The 17,843-nt window shown below is 45.5% G+C and overlaps 1 protein-coding gene across 2 annotated transcripts in view; it reads right to left on the bottom strand.

The window, feature by feature from the left end:
* The window catches only part of FLOT2 (flotillin 2), a 31,795-nt gene extending 14,545 nt beyond the window's left edge, over positions 1-17,250 (bottom strand). The window contains exons 1-3 of one of the 2 annotated variants that reach the window (XM_078873756.1): positions 17,106-17,250; positions 10,319-10,400; positions 3,245-3,335 (exon numbers count right to left, since the gene is read on the bottom strand). In XM_078873756.1, coding sequence (XP_078729882.1) covers positions 3,245-3,335; positions 10,319-10,400; positions 17,106-17,154 — 222 coding nt within the window. In that variant the 5' untranslated portion in view covers positions 17,155-17,250. Of the gene's footprint in view, positions 1-286; positions 378-3,244; positions 3,336-10,318; positions 10,401-17,105 lie in introns of both variants that reach the window. The other variant, XM_078873758.1, reaches the window with a different exon arrangement.
* Between the last annotated feature and the right edge of the window lie 593 nt (positions 17,251-17,843).

Genomic DNA, 17,843 nt, shown 5'->3' with positions numbered 1-17,843 from the left:
CACAAAGATAAGATATAGATCCTCAGATAGCCTTAACTCTATTAGAGAGCACACATGAGGAGGTGGGGTGGCCAGCACCACACCTGATGTCTGCACACCGCACCAGGTATTTATTTAAGGGTGAATTGACCTCGGGGAGGCCCAAGACCGGCTCCATACATTCGGCACCGATGTTAGCCGTGAGCGACAATCGAACTTGGGTCGCTGGTTTCGAAGCGCAGTGGAGCGCTAATCGTGATGGCACCGCTCACACACGCACACACGCACGCACTGCACCCCATCTCACCTGGGCCACGCCTGTAACTGTCAAAGCCACTCCTTCCGACGTCTCAACATCCTCGCAGCGTGGATTCAGAGTCATGATTTCAAGAGAAATCCTGAGGAGCAAAAACTGTTAGCCTCGGGGTGAAGCACTACCAACCACCACCACCACCTACCTTTCACGCGGTCCATGATGGGTGGCCCTGCTGTGGACGGGTGAGACGGGGGAGCTCGGTTAGTCGTTACTGGGTTAGTCCACGAGACAGACGCTGGGAATAGACCGGGGTTTATTGGGATGGGGCACGTTGGGAGGGAGGTTGGGAGGTTCAAGGAGAGGCGGGGGCGGCTGTTGGGAGAATGCTAAATTCTTGCAGACGGAGGTGGTGAACAGCACAGCCAGATCAGATCAGGGAGTGAGTTACCGACCCTGCGTTTGTAACTTTTTAAATTCCTTATTGTGGTATGTTTTTCATTGTGTATTATTACCATGTGCACATTGTTTAGGTACAATTGAGACACATTTATAACAGAAACAACCTTTTATGGTTCAAAGTCCGTCATATAATCCATAGTTGTTACGTGTTATTCATTTGACACTAGTTTACCCAGAAAAGCCTCATTCAGTCTCTATACTTTTTCAAGAGGGTTTTACCAGGTTTTCATAGTTGGATGTGACGGTTTCTATGTGTAATCCCAACTAGGTAATTTAAAGTCAACATTTCTGGACCTTATTGGTTCACTCATTTCTGCTCACAGTTATTCAGTAATAATAAAACAACAACCAATTGTTACTATGTTTTTCCAAGTCCTCTGTGAACAACTCGTAATGTTAATATCAATTATGGAAAAGCAACAATAATGATATTTACATTACAATGCAGTACATAATACAAGTACACTCATAGGCACTATTAACTATTAAATATACGTTAACTATTCAAACGGTTGCTCTGACTGTTTCGCAAATAACGTACATGACTTGAGCAAAAGCCGACGGTGGCTATGTCTGTTGGCGGTCGTGCACACAGCAAGGCGACCGTGTAACCAGCTCATGCCTGCTCTGCTCTTTTGGGACTGGCGAGATGTTAACGACTTCGAATGGTATACAGGAGGTCGTGGGTTTGATCCTGATCCCGATGCGTGCTGTATACTAATAGGGTTTTTCCCCTTTTTTCTGGCAACAAAACTGACACCTTTTGCAAGGAATCATGCTTACATTAGCCACAATACTTGCAGTCAAATGCAAACAAAAAACAATACTCTGATAATTTATGCATTGTCTTTGAAACTGATTGGTCCACACCAGAGACAGCTTTCTTTAGAGCCTAGTCTCATATGGTGTTCGACCAGATGACGCCAAAAGGCGCACAGTTCAAAGACAACGCACTACCAGAGTAATGAGTATTGTGGTTAATGTAAGCATGATTCCTTGAAAAAGGTGTCAGTTTTGTTGCCAGAAAAAAGGGGAAAACCCCTATCAGTATATTTTCGTACTGGCAAAGGAGGTCCCATGATGCGTGCTGTATATTTGAAGTTTGCATGCTCTCACCCGTGGTCATGTGGATTTTTCTCAGGGTCCTCCTCTTTTTTCCTCCACATTTAGAAACATGCGTTTAGAGTATTTGGCTGCTATAATTTCCGCATCATAAGCCACTTCGTTGCGCTATCATTTGTGGCCAGGTTGCTCCTGATAAAGAGTTACGACGTTTCCCCAATAATTACAATTAAAACCATACTTGCAATTACTAGCGAAACCTAGCACTCAGATTGTAAATGTTGTGGATTTGCTCTCCAACACACCCGTGTGCTGTACTAGTAACGAATTAGCATGTTCTGTTTACGTGACAAACCTTACTAATTGGCTGTGGCGGGTGGTGGCGGGTTTAACGACACATTTACGCGATTTAACCCACAGAAACCTCTATTATGGATAAACAAGAAAGGACGACACCCCTTTCCGCTAGCAAGCCAATCAGAGGAGAGACATGGCGGCTTTGGCCTTTAGTGATACCTAGCGGGGATAACAGTTATTACCGGCTCTCCATGCCAGTTCACATGCAGCTTCCAAAAAGACCACCTTAGACTTTGGAAAAGTGAAATTATTCGGTGAATTTTTGGTGCATCGATGATCCTTGTGATCCTTTTGCGTCTTGATTTATATCTTTCATGACAAACATGTTATTAGAATCTCTTAGCTATTTGTTTGATAAGTATGTCAACTTAAATTAAAACATTGGTCCAATTGTATTTCCTAAATCCAGCTCCCACAGTCATATGTTTACAGCATATAGAAGTTAGTTCTAGATTTGAAGCTTTCGTGACTGCAAGGATTCATATTCTTGGGGTTTTTCGGTAAAGTCACGTAGGTAAAAAATTAAAATTAATAAAAATAAAATAAAAATCACGACGTTTCGGAGGCAACACAAGCTTCTGTCTTCAGGTGGAACCGTCACAGCACGCTTGCTGTATTTTATAAATTTTAATTTGAATGTTTTACCTGCGTGACTTTACCGAAAAAACCCAAGAATATAGTAGTTAGCATCGCCATCTGTGCCCTGTACCGTGAATCCATTGATCTCAGTTCGATTCCTGAATATAATTAAAATCAGTGGTGAGTGATATGTGAACTGGTTATGGGTCACTAGCCACCTCCCCCCCCACCCCACAACGTTTATCAGTCCATATTGGCCAGCATGGTGAAGTATGGTCAAACAACTTTCATAACCATGAAGACATCGGGAGACTTTCATCCAGCAGTAAATCCACAGAGGACTTTAAATTATTAATTTATGATTAAACACTCACTGCTCTGGCTTTGGGAATCTGGTTGTGCTGCCACCTTCCTGCGTGGGCGGGTGGAATGGATGACACTCGGGCAAAAATGGAAGGATTCGGCGATCAGATTCTGCGGGCCGAGCCCGGCTGTGGCACATCCGCCGCCCCCACCCCTCCAGCCACCTCCCCCGCCGAGCGGGTTCAGTACCTGTGCCACCCCCGTGACATACAGCGGCACCCCCTCGGACGTCTCCACGTGCTCACACAGAGGCTTCAGCGTCATCACCTCCAGGGGCAGTCTGCCCAAGCCAGCATGCGAAAGATGAGACGCAGAGAGAAAGGACAGTGAGAGAGCATCAGATGCAGGGGGCACAGCGGCAAGCGCCCAATAGCAAGCGAGGCGGCCAGGTGGACCACGCATGGGGTTATGTTCGCGACCTCTGCACAGGGCGGAGTACTCCAAGAGACTCTAAATGGTTGAGCCCGAGTACCAAATGTCCGTGTCCGAGCTCATTTGGGCGAATGGTTCACTCCGGAGAAACAGCCAGCATAGCTGAAAGCTGATGCCTGCTCAAATGGATCAGTCATGACTCCATTACAAGCTCTCTATGCAGGCTGGATGGGGGCCTGTGACAGTGAATGAAAACACTAACAGATGTATGTAGAACTTCTTTCGCACCATATGTAGCCAACCATGCTAAAACTATAAGGCTGAAAACACAACATATGGAAGATGTGTCTATGATGGCTACATCACAAGATTAATTTTAAAAAGGGTTTATCTAGTCTCTTCCTTGACTTAAATAAACTAGAATGGCCGGAGAAAAGTCACAAATACTAGGAAGAACTCCAGACAGCTCATTGACCTACTTACTCGACGGCCACCTATCCTACAGACACAACACGACCACTAAAGGTGGCTGGGGGTATCTTAATCCATATGATCCCAATATGACCTAATCAGACCTCGATATCTTCACAAAAAAATGCTCTCCGAAGGTATGAACCGCATCTTCGTGCACACGGCTTGGGCTCGCCCCCTCCTGCTTTCTCGCTGCCCGGTGGCGAACCGAAATCAAGAAATTGGGCCACGATGCAGGCGCACGAGGGCCCAGGTGCCAGGCTCAAGAGTGTGGTTAATGCAATGAAGATAATATTTTATTAGGTCAATGATCCTATTTAAGCACATGACAGGACCATTATGATTGCCTCAAAGGACGTTAGTTGTTTTGCTACAGCTCTGTGAATTATGGACATCTGTTAACGTACCGCCACCACCCCCCCCCCCCCGTGTTTTTGCTGTTGTTGGACTCTCCCACTCTAAATGGAGCTCTCCTTGCAAACAAAACCTCGAGCAGAGAATGGACGACACTGTGCTGCGCCAAGCGCACAAGGAGGGGGGAGGACAAGAGTGGTTCTGACAATTGATCTCCCCCCCCCCCATTCAACGGAGCAATGGACCCATCCGCCAAGGAATGTTAGAATGAGGGAGAAGGGAGTGTGTCATTCAGATAAGACAATTTCTGTTGCACAACTGAATTTACCTTGAAGCAATGACTTTTGGCAGGATGTCTTTTTTTAAATATAACAGGTTTTTTTTTAAAGGCTTTTGTTTCACTTAACTACTCCGTTCACCCCCCCGCTCCCCTCTCCTGGTTCAGGCCGAGTCAAAGACAGAGGGGGGTAAGAGCAGCTGATGAAAGCAATGGCAAAGCACAGAGGACACTGCACACACACACAGACACAAACTCTTACGTGAAATAGCAGAGGTTAATGCACTCAAAACAGGCGAAAAAGCAAAAGCGGACAATGGCACAATGCAACTTGAAATAATTATGGTTGCACTGTGGCATGGGAGAGTGAGAAAGTTCGCAATCTCCAATTATGTATGAAAGTGCAGCAAAGCGAGGCTACCTCGTTTAATATTTACCGCGAGGAAAGCTACAATAACCCACGCATCTTTAACGACATCTACGACGTTCACCCGTGCCCTGGGCGTAGTGCAGATGTCAGTGGCACAGCTCCAGAGGAACGGAGCACAAATGTAGGCCAGGGTCATCTTTTTTTTATTCCTCCAGCGTCAGTGAAACGATCACTACGCACGTGGGTTGAGGTTGCACCGCAAGCTGGGACCCATAAGCGGTTGTTTGTTCCATGGAGGTTGGCGGCACTCGGGATAATTTTGACCAACTCGCTCACAGAAACTGCACAGATGAGAACTAAAAGCCGCGGCTTTTTGTTGTCGTTACTTTTGACAACTTCGACAACAGGTTAACTGGCACACCTTATTAAATCACTAATTCTAATCAATTTAAAAGGAACGAAGCATAGATACAAAATTTAGCCAATAAGGTGAAAATCAATAAATGGATATGAATTATTTAAGGTGCTAATGAGCCCAAGGAAATAACAAAAGGCACATACATGGTGCTTTTCCAAATCAATAAAACTCACTTGTGCAATATAGTACAGGACTGAGAGCTGTATTCTGCACCCAAATACCCCCACAGTTGGCCCTCCATTTTTATAAAGCCAAACGGTATTATGTGCTGTAGCCCAGCAGAAAGCATCCACACACTTAATTTGGCCCGGAGAAACTGGTAAAAAACTGGACAAAACGGGAAAAACGGCCTGGTGATGATGGCAAGAGGAATGAGGGGGTGGGGGGGTTCGTGCATACATGCTGGGACGAAAGGGCCTCGTTTCCACGTGATCGCTGGCCAGCCCTTTATGTGGCACACCAAACCAACACGCCACATTTCCACTCGCCGTGAAATCTGACGCCGCCGCCGGCCTCTACAAATTTGCGCAGCTGCTGCTGCTGCTGCCTCCGAGCTTCGGGGTGAAACCCAACGGGGCTGCCGAAACCTTAACAAGTATTCGTAATGAATGTGGACCGCGCTTGCTTATTTTCGTAAGCTTGGTCCATGACGCACTTTTGCATCTCTGAAGACCGGCATTGTGGATACGATCAAAATGTTGTCGTTGCTCGCGTGCGAGGAGCAGTTGCGTGAGATTGTGCCGCGCTTGGGATTTCCGGGAAAAGTGACCCCGCACTGCGGTCGGCGAGCACGTGCGAAGGAGGCGGCTTTATGAGGAAATGGGAAAACACTAAACGTTTTGGAGTACATGCCAAATGACGATGACAAGAAACCTTGCAAGTAAGCAAGCAAGGCAAATACACACAAAATGCTTACATTCAATTATGCTTTCCTTCACAAAATGCATATCAGGTCACGGCCTAAATATGAATAATCAGATGCCTCGAGTACACTCCGCAATTACGTTACTTTAATTGTTTTCATAGAACCCATCAGATGCAACACAAACTGCGAAATGGCCACATATACTGCATCAACTGGGTTTGGCCAAATGATGCCCGTTTTCTAAGAACACGTGTGTCAAGACAATGAGAGGCATGAAGTGCTAAAGAGGAACCGGTATGGTCGGGGGACTGATCAGTGTAGGCCAGTCATGTCCAGATTTTAAGAGGGCATCGGATTTGATGTTTTTTTGACACATACCACATCAGTGCCCTACTTATTCCAGACCAATTCAACCCGTATTGGTCACCCCGTGCCCTTATAAATCTCAACATTCATGCTACAAAGTCCCATAACAAGAGAGAAACACAAATATATTTTTTGCCCGTATTGAAACAGCAGTACACCATATGGACCTGAAAACTTAATTTACCTGTGCAAGAATATGGGTAAACCGTACGGGTTGACAGGTATGTGGACGTGTGGCCCTGATTAGCAAGCATCTTTCTTCAGATGATCTTAGTAAATTAAACTGCCGAAACGTGCCTCCAAACTAGAACCATACATGCGGAGTGTACAGGCTTTTAAATTCATTTCAGATATATATTTTGTAAATAAAATATAAGCATGTTATACTGACACACTTCCACGTGTATCATTCAAGTATGAAAATTTATATGCAGGGGCGGGAAAATGGTTTGATCATTATGAAATATTCGATTAAACGTGTATATAATTATGAATTGCAAACAATGCCTGTGTTTTGTTAATATTCAGTTGTAAAAAGTGACCACGCCCTGTACACACAAAGCAGCATCAGTGTACACATAAACGTACATACATGGAGCATATTTATTAAACTGATGACAAAGCGTCAATCTGCAACCATACAGAGCGTACAGTGCAGATACACGCATCTTCGTAAGCGTACTGTGGAGAGTTTAACATCGGCATGATGTCATGAAGGGGTAAACGGGCACTCCAGAGACTAACTGCAATTATGGGCAGGGAACTGATGTGTCTGTGAGAGCCAAAGTGTGCATTAATCAGTCCACTGAGCACGGTTCTGTTTCCACATTAAATGCATTACATCCATCCCACAGCCCTTCACTTTGTATCGGCAATGGGAATTTCACATTAGCATTTACAGACTCATTTTAAACATCAATTCTAATTTTATTTTTAACTGTGCCGTACACCGCCAGACCTGTACAGTCTACCCACAATTCAACTATTCAATTCCTCAGAACACTGGGAAGCACGCCAGCTACAGTTTCATCACGAAGTGCGCTTCTTCCTGTACTGCAATGAAACAATGCAGGTCAGATGGCCATTGCATTCTACACAATGAGCAGCACACAAACCTGCAAGTAACATTTTAGGAAGAACCCGTAAAAACACATTCAATGAAAAATATCCATCCCCATTTAGGACCATGAGAAATCCAATCATCTGAAATCACAATCACGAGTATGCCACCTTGTGAAAATGACTGTTCAATTTCAAGGCCGCTTTCTGATCTAAAACAATCTTACAGGATGCAGAATACAGCTCGGAGACCAGACAATGGCGCATAGGGCAAGGGCCCTCGCTTGGGAACACAATTGCATATATTCCTCGCTTGCAGCCATGTTCTGCGCCACGTAACTCACGACTACCTCTCATTAACAAGCCCTCGCTTTCTGTGCGCTTTCGCTAGCGGAGCCAGAACATCGTGTGACGCACCAGGGTCCGATAGGGCCAATGGATGCACTACATTACAATGCTGTACGTGCAGCCGTACGCGCCGCCATGTGCACGTCTGCGAGCGAATATGTGCATGTTAGGAGGAGCGTGGTTGCTGTTGGCGCACCGCGCTACGAACGAGTCGCTCGCGATGAGGACGTCTCCCAGCCTGGACAGGACTTCCCCTGACAGAAATTCAGCCTGGAGTGAGTGCCTAGTGTGTGTGTGTGTGCGTGCGCACGCCATTAATGTGTGCTTGTGGCTCCTCCTCATCATCACATCATCATGTGATGGTGCAAGCCTTTACGGATGCTCGCTAAACGAGGTTTTGTACCCTTGGTAAAAACACGTTTCTCTAGTCCACACTGCCAGTCACCGTTCCAATGTTATTCATAACATTCAGAAATTTCTGCAAGCTAAAGTGATGTTGTTTGTGAATAATAGATCTATATAATAATAATAACGTTTAGCTCTTATTCAGTGTACTTTTGGATGAAGGCCAATCCACATTTTTCAGCTATGTAGGTTGTTTTGATTTAAAAAAAACATACTTCACCACGCTGGTCATTGCAGATTGGTTAATGGGGGGGATGTCATGACCAGTTCAATTATCCCTCGCTACTTATGTTCGTAGTGGCCGGGAATCTAATCAGAATACTGGGTCTCAGTATAGCTCCACAGATGTCAAACAGGCGTACACACCGATATCAAACCCTGCAACAACACAACTCTGCTAAGGAACACGTGCACGCATGACGGTGGGAACGGCTGCTGCATTTGTTTTCGAAAGAAAATAATCGCACCCCACCCATATCCTCCTGTGCTATGCTTTGTTTGATAAGCAATTTGGTGAAGTTCAGTTAAAAAAAAACAATTAAGCAACCACCGGTTTAAAGTCCAGATTTAATTTGTGGCATTCTGATTGGCTGGCTCTGGTCACGTGAACAAATACCTCACATTCCTCACCAGGCGGCTTTACTTTTTGTTACTGGGATTTTAATGACGACCTTTCTCTGCAAATGGCCGCTGCCCCTTACTGCTCTTTATTTGACACCCACCAGCTTCCACAGTCTGCTCTACCGTGGTCTACATCACATGCCCCATTTGCATCCTTGCAAGACAACAAGAAACGTGCCTCTTGCTGAAAGTGCAGTCGGCGTGTCCGCGTGGCGAATTACTTTCCAAAATGCAATGGCAATTACAACATTGCCTGCCATTAAGAGTAGTTCTAAAAGCCCCCCCTCTCTCCCCTTTCTTCCCCTCCTCTCTTCCCATCGATCCCTTCACGCTGTTAGTTCCTCTTCCCTTGTCTTCCCCATCTCATACTAAATTCCTTGTTCCGGTTCAGCGGTCCTCACATCGAGAGTGGGGCAATGAGGTCAATTGTTTTCCTTCCTCTAAATACAGGAGGAGCACTAAGTTCTCGGACGTGGTCTGCGGAGTGTATGTGTCCCCCGCCCCTCCCCCATATTTCCGCTGTGATTTGTGCTATGTCTTAGGCTCGTGTTGAGATATAACAAAGACAAAAAAAGGGTAGTTCTAAAAGTGCCTTCCCCTTGCCTGATGTGAAAGAAGCCCGCACGTACTGTTTTTTCCCCTTAAATCTTGAGGGCAAATGCACACGGGAGATGCAATGGACTGTTTTATTGAGTGGTTAAGGCATCAGTAGGTTTAAACAGGCCACGGTAAAAACAGCACTGGAATCATTATGTAAGGATTGTTATGCAATACAGTGTATGTACTACTCAAGGGAAAATATACAAATATTGCTGGGTATGGTGGCGGAGGCATTTCAACCACACAACTTAAGAGGCCGGGTCGGTGGATCAAGCAAAGTTATGAGGTTTCTGACTTCTCAGTTTCAGACACAAAAATACTCAAAGGAACTGGCCAAAAAATCAACTGGCCAAAAAATCAAGTAAGAATCTTGAGATTCAGTGAGCCTTTCTTTGGGAAACAAATAACTAATTTTATAATTTAAGGTGATTAACTTAAGACATTTGCTTTATGTGTGTGTGCGTTTATTAACAGACTTGTATCCTTACAAGATTAAATACCAGGTTTTGTAATCTACATTCGGTGCATATATTCAGGAGACGGATGACAAATATATATACTGTTACACAATGCAATGCATGACCCATGAACCGAGGAAAAGATAGCTCATGACATTCTTATGTTGCATAACTGGTCTGTGTACACCACGTGTCACATTGCAGGCATGCTGACATGCCTGGCTCAGGGCGACAGTGGCACAAGAGCTATATGGGTAAAAAATCGCCACAAATACGCACCTCTGAGCTTGGGAGACCAAGCACCACACCCATGACCATCCTCCGGTCACGTACTTCTTCTCATCAGCGCCACACCAACCACCTGCGCACAGCATAGACGTACACATTCATTAGCACACCAGCCATCTCGGGCACAGCATCAGACATGCACACACTCGTTAACACATCGGTCACCAGGGCACAGCATAGACGTACACGTTCATTAGCACACCACCCACCTCGGGCACAGCATCAGACATGCACACACTCGTTAACACATCGGTCACCAGGGTACAGCATAGACGTACACGTTCATTAGCACACCAGCCATCTCGGGCACAGCATCAGACATGCACACACTCGTTAACACATCGGTCACCAGGGTACAGCATAGACGTACACGTTCATTAGCACACCAGCCATCTCGGACACAGCATCAGACATGCACACACTCGTTAACACATCGGTCACCGGGGTACAGCATAGACGTACACACTCATTAGCACACCACCCATCTCGGGCGCAGCATCGGGCAGAACCATGTTAAAAGGCTCCAGTTCTTATGATCTGGATGGCATTAAAATGCACCCATATTTATTTTTGGGCACTGCAGTGGTTTACCGAGGGCACATTGTCTGCAATGCAAATGATCAGGGCCTTGTGAAATTATCTCTAAGGGTGTGCAATGACAACTGGTACACAGGCATGTAAAAACATAAAATAACAGCACACACGTTTAATGAAAATGACTGCAGAGCAAGGCATGTTGTAATAATGCCGAATTCGAAAGAGTTCATGTAACATACATATATGTTTGTTGAACTTATTTCGCACCGTACGTAGCCAACAATGCTAATCTGAGGAGCGGGAAAGGGCAACACACTAAAACGCAAAACGCAGTTTTAAAGAAATGAATTTTCAATCTCGATTTCTATATACATAAATGAAATAAATTAAGATGTCACCTTTTTCTCGGGGTGGGGCATCATATTCTTTCTAGTGGCATCGGTGGCCAAAAGCCGTGAATGCCAAAAATAATGCAAATGATTGCCGATGGAGTAAATGGATCTTTTTTTTTAAACATGTCAAATGGCTGCCTCACTTCCTGCAGCCCAGGAAGGATCTGTGCAGGGAATTTACTGCAATGAATGCCGCGCTATTTATAGCCGACTAGCATCTAGGGCACACCATACTCCAGAGGTTGCAAACGGGTTTTGATTCCTTACCCTTACCCGGCCGCACCAGGGTCGCAAACGGGTACCCGTACCCGGCCGGGTACGGGTAGCCGGGTATCGGGTAGGGTACGGGTATCGGGTACCCGGTTGCGACCTCTGCCATACTCCAAGCGTCGATTCACTCCTATCTCCCTGTCGGCTCCAACATTCGCATATACAAATTACGCATCCCATCAGGAGTAGCGACGGCTGCCGATTCGCTGTCGAGCCTTTTGTTGTCCGAGGCTGCACAATACGAGGCCTAAGGCGATGGCAGTGTCGCCCCTCCCTCTTGTCAAGCTGGACACAGTGCTAAGCCTGTAGGACTGAACAAGCGAGCTGCAGAGAATCAAGCTTGCATTAATATTGCATTTTAAAGCCATTATCAACTGCACACATTCAACAAAATAATTAAGTTCTAGTTGAAACTGCCACTGAATATTCTAGATTTGAAGCTTTCGTGACTGCAAGGATTCATACTCTTAGGGTTTTTCGGTAAAGTCACGTAGGTAAAAAATAAATAATAAACTAAATAATAATTGAAATTAAATAATAAATCACGATGTTTCGGAGGCAACACAAGTCTCCGTCATCAGGTGGGACCGTCACAGCTAAATTTACTGTATCAAGATTTACTGTATCAAGATACAGTAAATTTAGCTGTATCAAGATACAGTAAATTTAGCTGTGACGGTCCCACCTGATGACAGAGACTTGTGTTGGTAAAGTCTGTATGTGTCACATACGTGACACATACGTGACTTTATCTAAAAAACCTAAGAGTACGCCACTGAATATATTTCAGCCGAGAGGCCTCTCTCAGAAAGACACCAAGCAATTGTAGTAAAGCACATTTTAAAAAAATTGCATGGGCCTCATAAGTTTGTTGAAGCATCTTTAATCTGCTTTTTGGAATAAACAATATTGCTTGATGTGTTTTTTGTTTATGCTGGTTGGAAACGCAGTCTCAACCAGTCGAATCGAGTTGCACTTTTATAAACAGACGTTCGGTAAAGCACTTTCAGAATTTGCTTCTAAACCACCGCAAGCCAGTCCTTGAAATAATTTCATGACATCGGTTTTGAGCTTCTTTGCTGAATGATACTCTTTCCCAGAAATTATCTGCTTACAGGAAACCAGAGCTGCTGCTCACGGCGCTGGAGATTGTTCGTATTCTTAAAGCATGATTAACTCTGTGTGTAAATTATAATTCAACCTCGTGAAAGCCTACAAGGGCAGCATGTGTGGATTATGTAACTGAATGTTTATGCTGCAAACGAGCAAGAACGGTTCACATAAAAGAAAAAAAGAGACCATCAAACCACAGACTACTCGATATGCTTAGGCAGTTGTGGGCATGGGAACGGCCCTACAACATTCCACACGCGAGATTTAGAGGGTAATCTTCAGGGTTAGAACTACCTTTATGGTTTAGCAGAGCACGGGAACAAAGACGACTAAAACAAAAACAGCTACCCCACTCATGAGAGGGCCGCTGTTGGGCCTGCCCACTCTACACGTGTTGCAATCACACACGCAACTCCATTGCTTAATAAACCGGGTCATGGTTGTGGCTGTGATGACAGATATAGATGCAGATAAAAACAACCTGGATTCATCAACTGCAGATAAAACTTTATGTTTGCACAAAAAACTAACTAATATTGGAATGCTGAATATTACTACTCGAAGAAAAAGGAGCTGAGTTTTTGTTCCGTACAATTGAAGCCGGTCATGCAGTAAGTGCCTAAGTAAAAGCACATTCGGTCTAAATAAAGCCCTACATTCAAGGCAATCTTTTTCAAGTCAATACAAGTCAAGCGCAGAGTCTCCCTGATAGATGCCAGCCGAACAGTGCATCTCCCCCGCCTGTTCGTGTAAAAATAATCGTCAAAAAATGCAATATTGTTTCTCCCAAGAATGCTGGAAATTCAGGTTACGTGTAACTCCCGATACCGGGGCATGATTTGCTGGGTTAAAAAACATTGCCACCACCGACCTAAGGTCCTGCAGCTGGGCTGACGGAGAGTCTAACCACCACGGGCTCAATGGGGGGTGGAGGAACCGCCTATTGAGTGCCAGTGTCGAGTTTTACTACGCCAAGGTTTTCGTTATAATGTCCAACAAAAATGTGATGTTTTAAAAGTTTAATAAAATTTCATACCAAGGTTTTGAGCAGAAAGCAGTGCTGAAAATCCATTGTTTTAATGTACTATGCCAGGCATCGGCAATCAGAATTAGGCGGGGTGGAATGTAAATGGCTCCTGATTTTACATTAACCCGAGTTTAAACATTTCCAGCAAATTTGCATTTTTTTACAGAAACAATCTAAATGAGTCACATATAACCCAGTTTTTCACATATTTCCGCAGGTTTAAATCTAAAAAACCTTTAACATGCACATGCAATACGAAACCGTATCTCATTGTGTGCGGTTAAGCATTTCCCATTTGTTCGGGTTTTGGCAATCACGAAAGCATTTCAACACACAGTACTTTCCTCATACTGTGCCAATACAGGGACATTGCACAGCTTAAGATATATTTCAAGTGCAAACTTCCAAGTGACCAAGTAGGCACAGCACAATGACTTGTGCGCGGCTCCATCTCAGCTAATCAAACAAGGGGCTTCTGCAGAAATGTGTTCTTACTAGTCCATGAAATGGAACCACTTCAGTTGGACAAACATTTAAAATCACCAATAAATGTGAATTATGCAATGATCACACGAAATAATTACGTTATCACGTAATCAAATTTTCATGAGACATATGCACAAACTGGTATCGCTCAATGTGTACACCTCCAGTGGTACTGAATTTTGCACTGGCCCATGGACGAAATGACGATTAATCAAATGCATATATTGCAGCTGAAAATTTTTACCTATACATCTCAGATGCCAGAGAATCAGAATTATCAGAATATGTAGGTTACCTATCTACGTGACTTTACCGAATATTAATTATTGCAGTTACGAAAGCTTTAAGTACGTAAACTTTGATTTAAAGCTCTCCCTTCTACGTGACTTTAACGAAAGAACTAAAAATATTTAAGTACGTTTTTATAAAATTTCGATTTAAAGCTTTCGTGACTGCAGGGATTCATATTCTTGGTTCTTTCGACTCTACGCGACTTTACTGAGGGATATCGATCCGTAGCTCGTGTAGCTTGTGCATTCTAGTGAATTGGTATCCACTGAAAGAAAATGTTGTTTACAGAAATGTACTCCGTGCTGCCCTCAAAGCCATTAGTGCCACAGTAATCACTGGGGACTCAATCCCGTCTGGATTCGCAGTGACTGTGGCTGTGTCCACCACCCAGTCTTTGGTAACCGTCTCTCTTGCAATGGTCTCTTCTTTCCTTACACCATTCGGCTTTTATCAGTACAAGAAGTGTATGTGCCCCCTTTTTTCCATGTCTCAATGTGCCCACGCCTCTCTTGAGGATACACATAAAATCCCACATATCTGTTGACTAAAACGTGTGAAATACACACTGAACAAATGCATAATCATCGATTCTTGGGTGATTGGAATGCATGGTTCGCTTGGGTCAAGAATCGGCTATGTTCATCGATGCACCGTTCTAGGCCCAGTAAATAAGTCAATGTGCGTGCACTCATTGGGGGTATCGCGAGTAACAGTGATGGTGTCTGTATTTATGCTTATCCCAAGCGGTTGCGAATGATATTCCACCAAATGTATCTGGTTGCGTACATTGTAGAGTGCTGGGTTTAAAACCTCGAAACGTAAGCTCAACACAACATTCGCGTGTCCAGCGGCGAGAATCAATACCAGATTGTGGATAATTGTTCACTGATCAAAGCCGCCGCTTTGCAAAACCTTGAATAATTTAGTTTCTAACACAGAACGTTGCCTCACCCTATTCAAATGCACTGCTGAATCTAAGCCGCCCCTCCCACCCAAAAGATTACATTTTTCCCTCTCAATCGACCTCTTGCAATAAACTGATTTATTTTCTTTTAAAAAAATTCTGTGCAAACGATTTTTGACGTTACGTCTTGTCTGTGTGGTTTTTTTTTTGGGCTCATCTGCTTCGTAATTTGATCACCTCCGCCGTTCAATTGCTGCTTCCCATTATAATTTAATTGGCCGCTCGTTGTGCGATTGATGCCAATGCGTTTGCATTTGTAGATTTAAAGCAATGACAACACCAGAAGCGGTGTCCTGTGCAGATTATTGGAAAAATAATAATAAGCTTGCACGGGAGACGCGAAAAATAATTTCGAGATGAGATTTCCCTTTGATTAAGAAACTTGGGATGTCATTGCGTTCTCGAATAAAGATTCTGACCGATAGGTTTCAAAAATACGGACCCGTTAAATTGTGTGCATTTCCCCATGAACATCGCCAGTTCATATACCATTGTACGTGCAGCACACGTATGAAGATTATCCACACGTATGAAAATTATCCACACGTATGAAAATTATCCACACGTATGATAATTATCCACACGTATGACGTGGATTGGCTCATGCGTGAAATCGTAGGTTGCAATGCACACGAGACACACACTTATGCCCACAGCCACACGCCCCATGGACAATGTACACAACTACACACACGATACACCGATTTAACACACACGTTATATATGAAAACATGCAGCACATCCGTCTACAACTATGCACCAATGTTGTGCAATGATGCACTGAGGTAGTGTAACTCCATGTACACGAATGCACGCATATTACCCACCATATGTGCACTCATGTAAACACTCACACGCTGTCTAGAAAAACTAAGATGACCCCCCCCCCACTATATTGTATAGCATTAACACTGTTGTGGTTAGTGGTTTACACGAGCAGCTAAGAAGGCCAGCACGGCACACGAGGGGGTGGGTGGTCAGGACCACACATCTAACGCCACCCACACTAATACACACAGTGTACACCGTGTGTACACCCATGCAAACACACGCACACAAACACCATGTGTATATCCATGCAAACACACGCACACAAACACCGTGTGTATATCCATGCAAACACACGCACACAAACACCGTGTGTACACCCATGCAAACACACACCATGTGTACACCCATGCACACACATGCAAACACACACCATGTGTACACCCATGCACACACACACACCGTGTGTACACCCATGCACACACACACCGTGTGTACACCCATGCACACACACACCGTGTGTACACCCATGCACACACACACCGTGTGTACACCCATGCACACACACACCGTGTGTACACCCATGCAAACACACACCATGTGTACACCCATGCAAACACACGCACACAAACACCGTGTATATCCATGCAAACACACGCACATACACACAGTGTGTACACCCAAACAAGCACGCAAACACACGACCACACACCGTATGTACACCCATACACACACACCTTATATACACCCATGCAAACACACACACGCGCGAGCACGTAAACACGCCCCACAGCCCTCAGGCCGCAACAAAAGGGCGCGCCATTTCCTCCGCGGCGCAACGCCGCGCCATTCACCCCGCACGCTCCCTGCACCGACAGCCGTCGTCACGTTCCGTCACGTTCCGTCTCGTCGGTGTCGAGGCGGACTCACCCGACACTACGAGTGCCTCGTTGGGCCCCACGGTTTCACAGTTCCCCATGGCCGCCGCGTCTTCGTCTTCTTCTTCTGCTGCTGCTTCTTCTTCTGTGTCTCGCACCTCCGATGGAGTCCACGGCACGCTGGGGGAGGTCGGGGGTGGGGCCACGTGGAGTTAGAGATTGCGGGGGGGTGGGCGGAGCAACGATGGGATGGGCGGGGTTAGCGGCGAGGGGGCGTGGTTTAGGGTGATGCCCGCCCACGTAGGGGCGTGGCTACACGTAAAGGGCGTGGTCTATGCCATCGGGGGCGTGGTTACACGAAAAGGGCGTGGTCTGTGTCATTGGGGGCGTGGCTACACGCAAAGGGCGTGGTCTATATCATTGGGGGCGTGGCTACACGCAAAGGGCGTGGTCTATGTCATTGGGGGCGTGGCTACACGCAAAGGGCGTGGTCTATGTCGTTGGGGGCGTGGCTACACGCAAAGGGCGTGGCCTATGTCTTTGGGGGCGTGGCTACACGCAAAGGGCGTGGTCTGTCATTGTGGGCGTGTCTACATGCAAAGGGCGTGGTCTGTCATTGGGGGCGTGGCTACACGCAAAGGGCGTGGTCTATGTCATTGGGGGCGTGGCTACACGCAAAGGGCGTGGTCTATGTCATTGGGGGCGTGGCCACACGCAAAGGGCGTGGTCTGTGTCATTGGGGGCGTGTCTACACGCAAAGGGCGTGGTCTGTGTCATTGGGGGCGTGTAT

This window comes from Lampetra fluviatilis, chromosome 37, assembly GCF_964198595.1.
Source record: "Lampetra fluviatilis chromosome 37, kcLamFluv1.1, whole genome shotgun sequence".
NCBI classification, from domain to species: Eukaryota; Metazoa; Chordata; class Hyperoartia; order Petromyzontiformes; family Petromyzontidae; genus Lampetra; species Lampetra fluviatilis.
The sequence above is the reverse complement of the archived record's forward strand: the minus strand, read 5'-3'. Positions and strand labels throughout refer to the sequence as shown.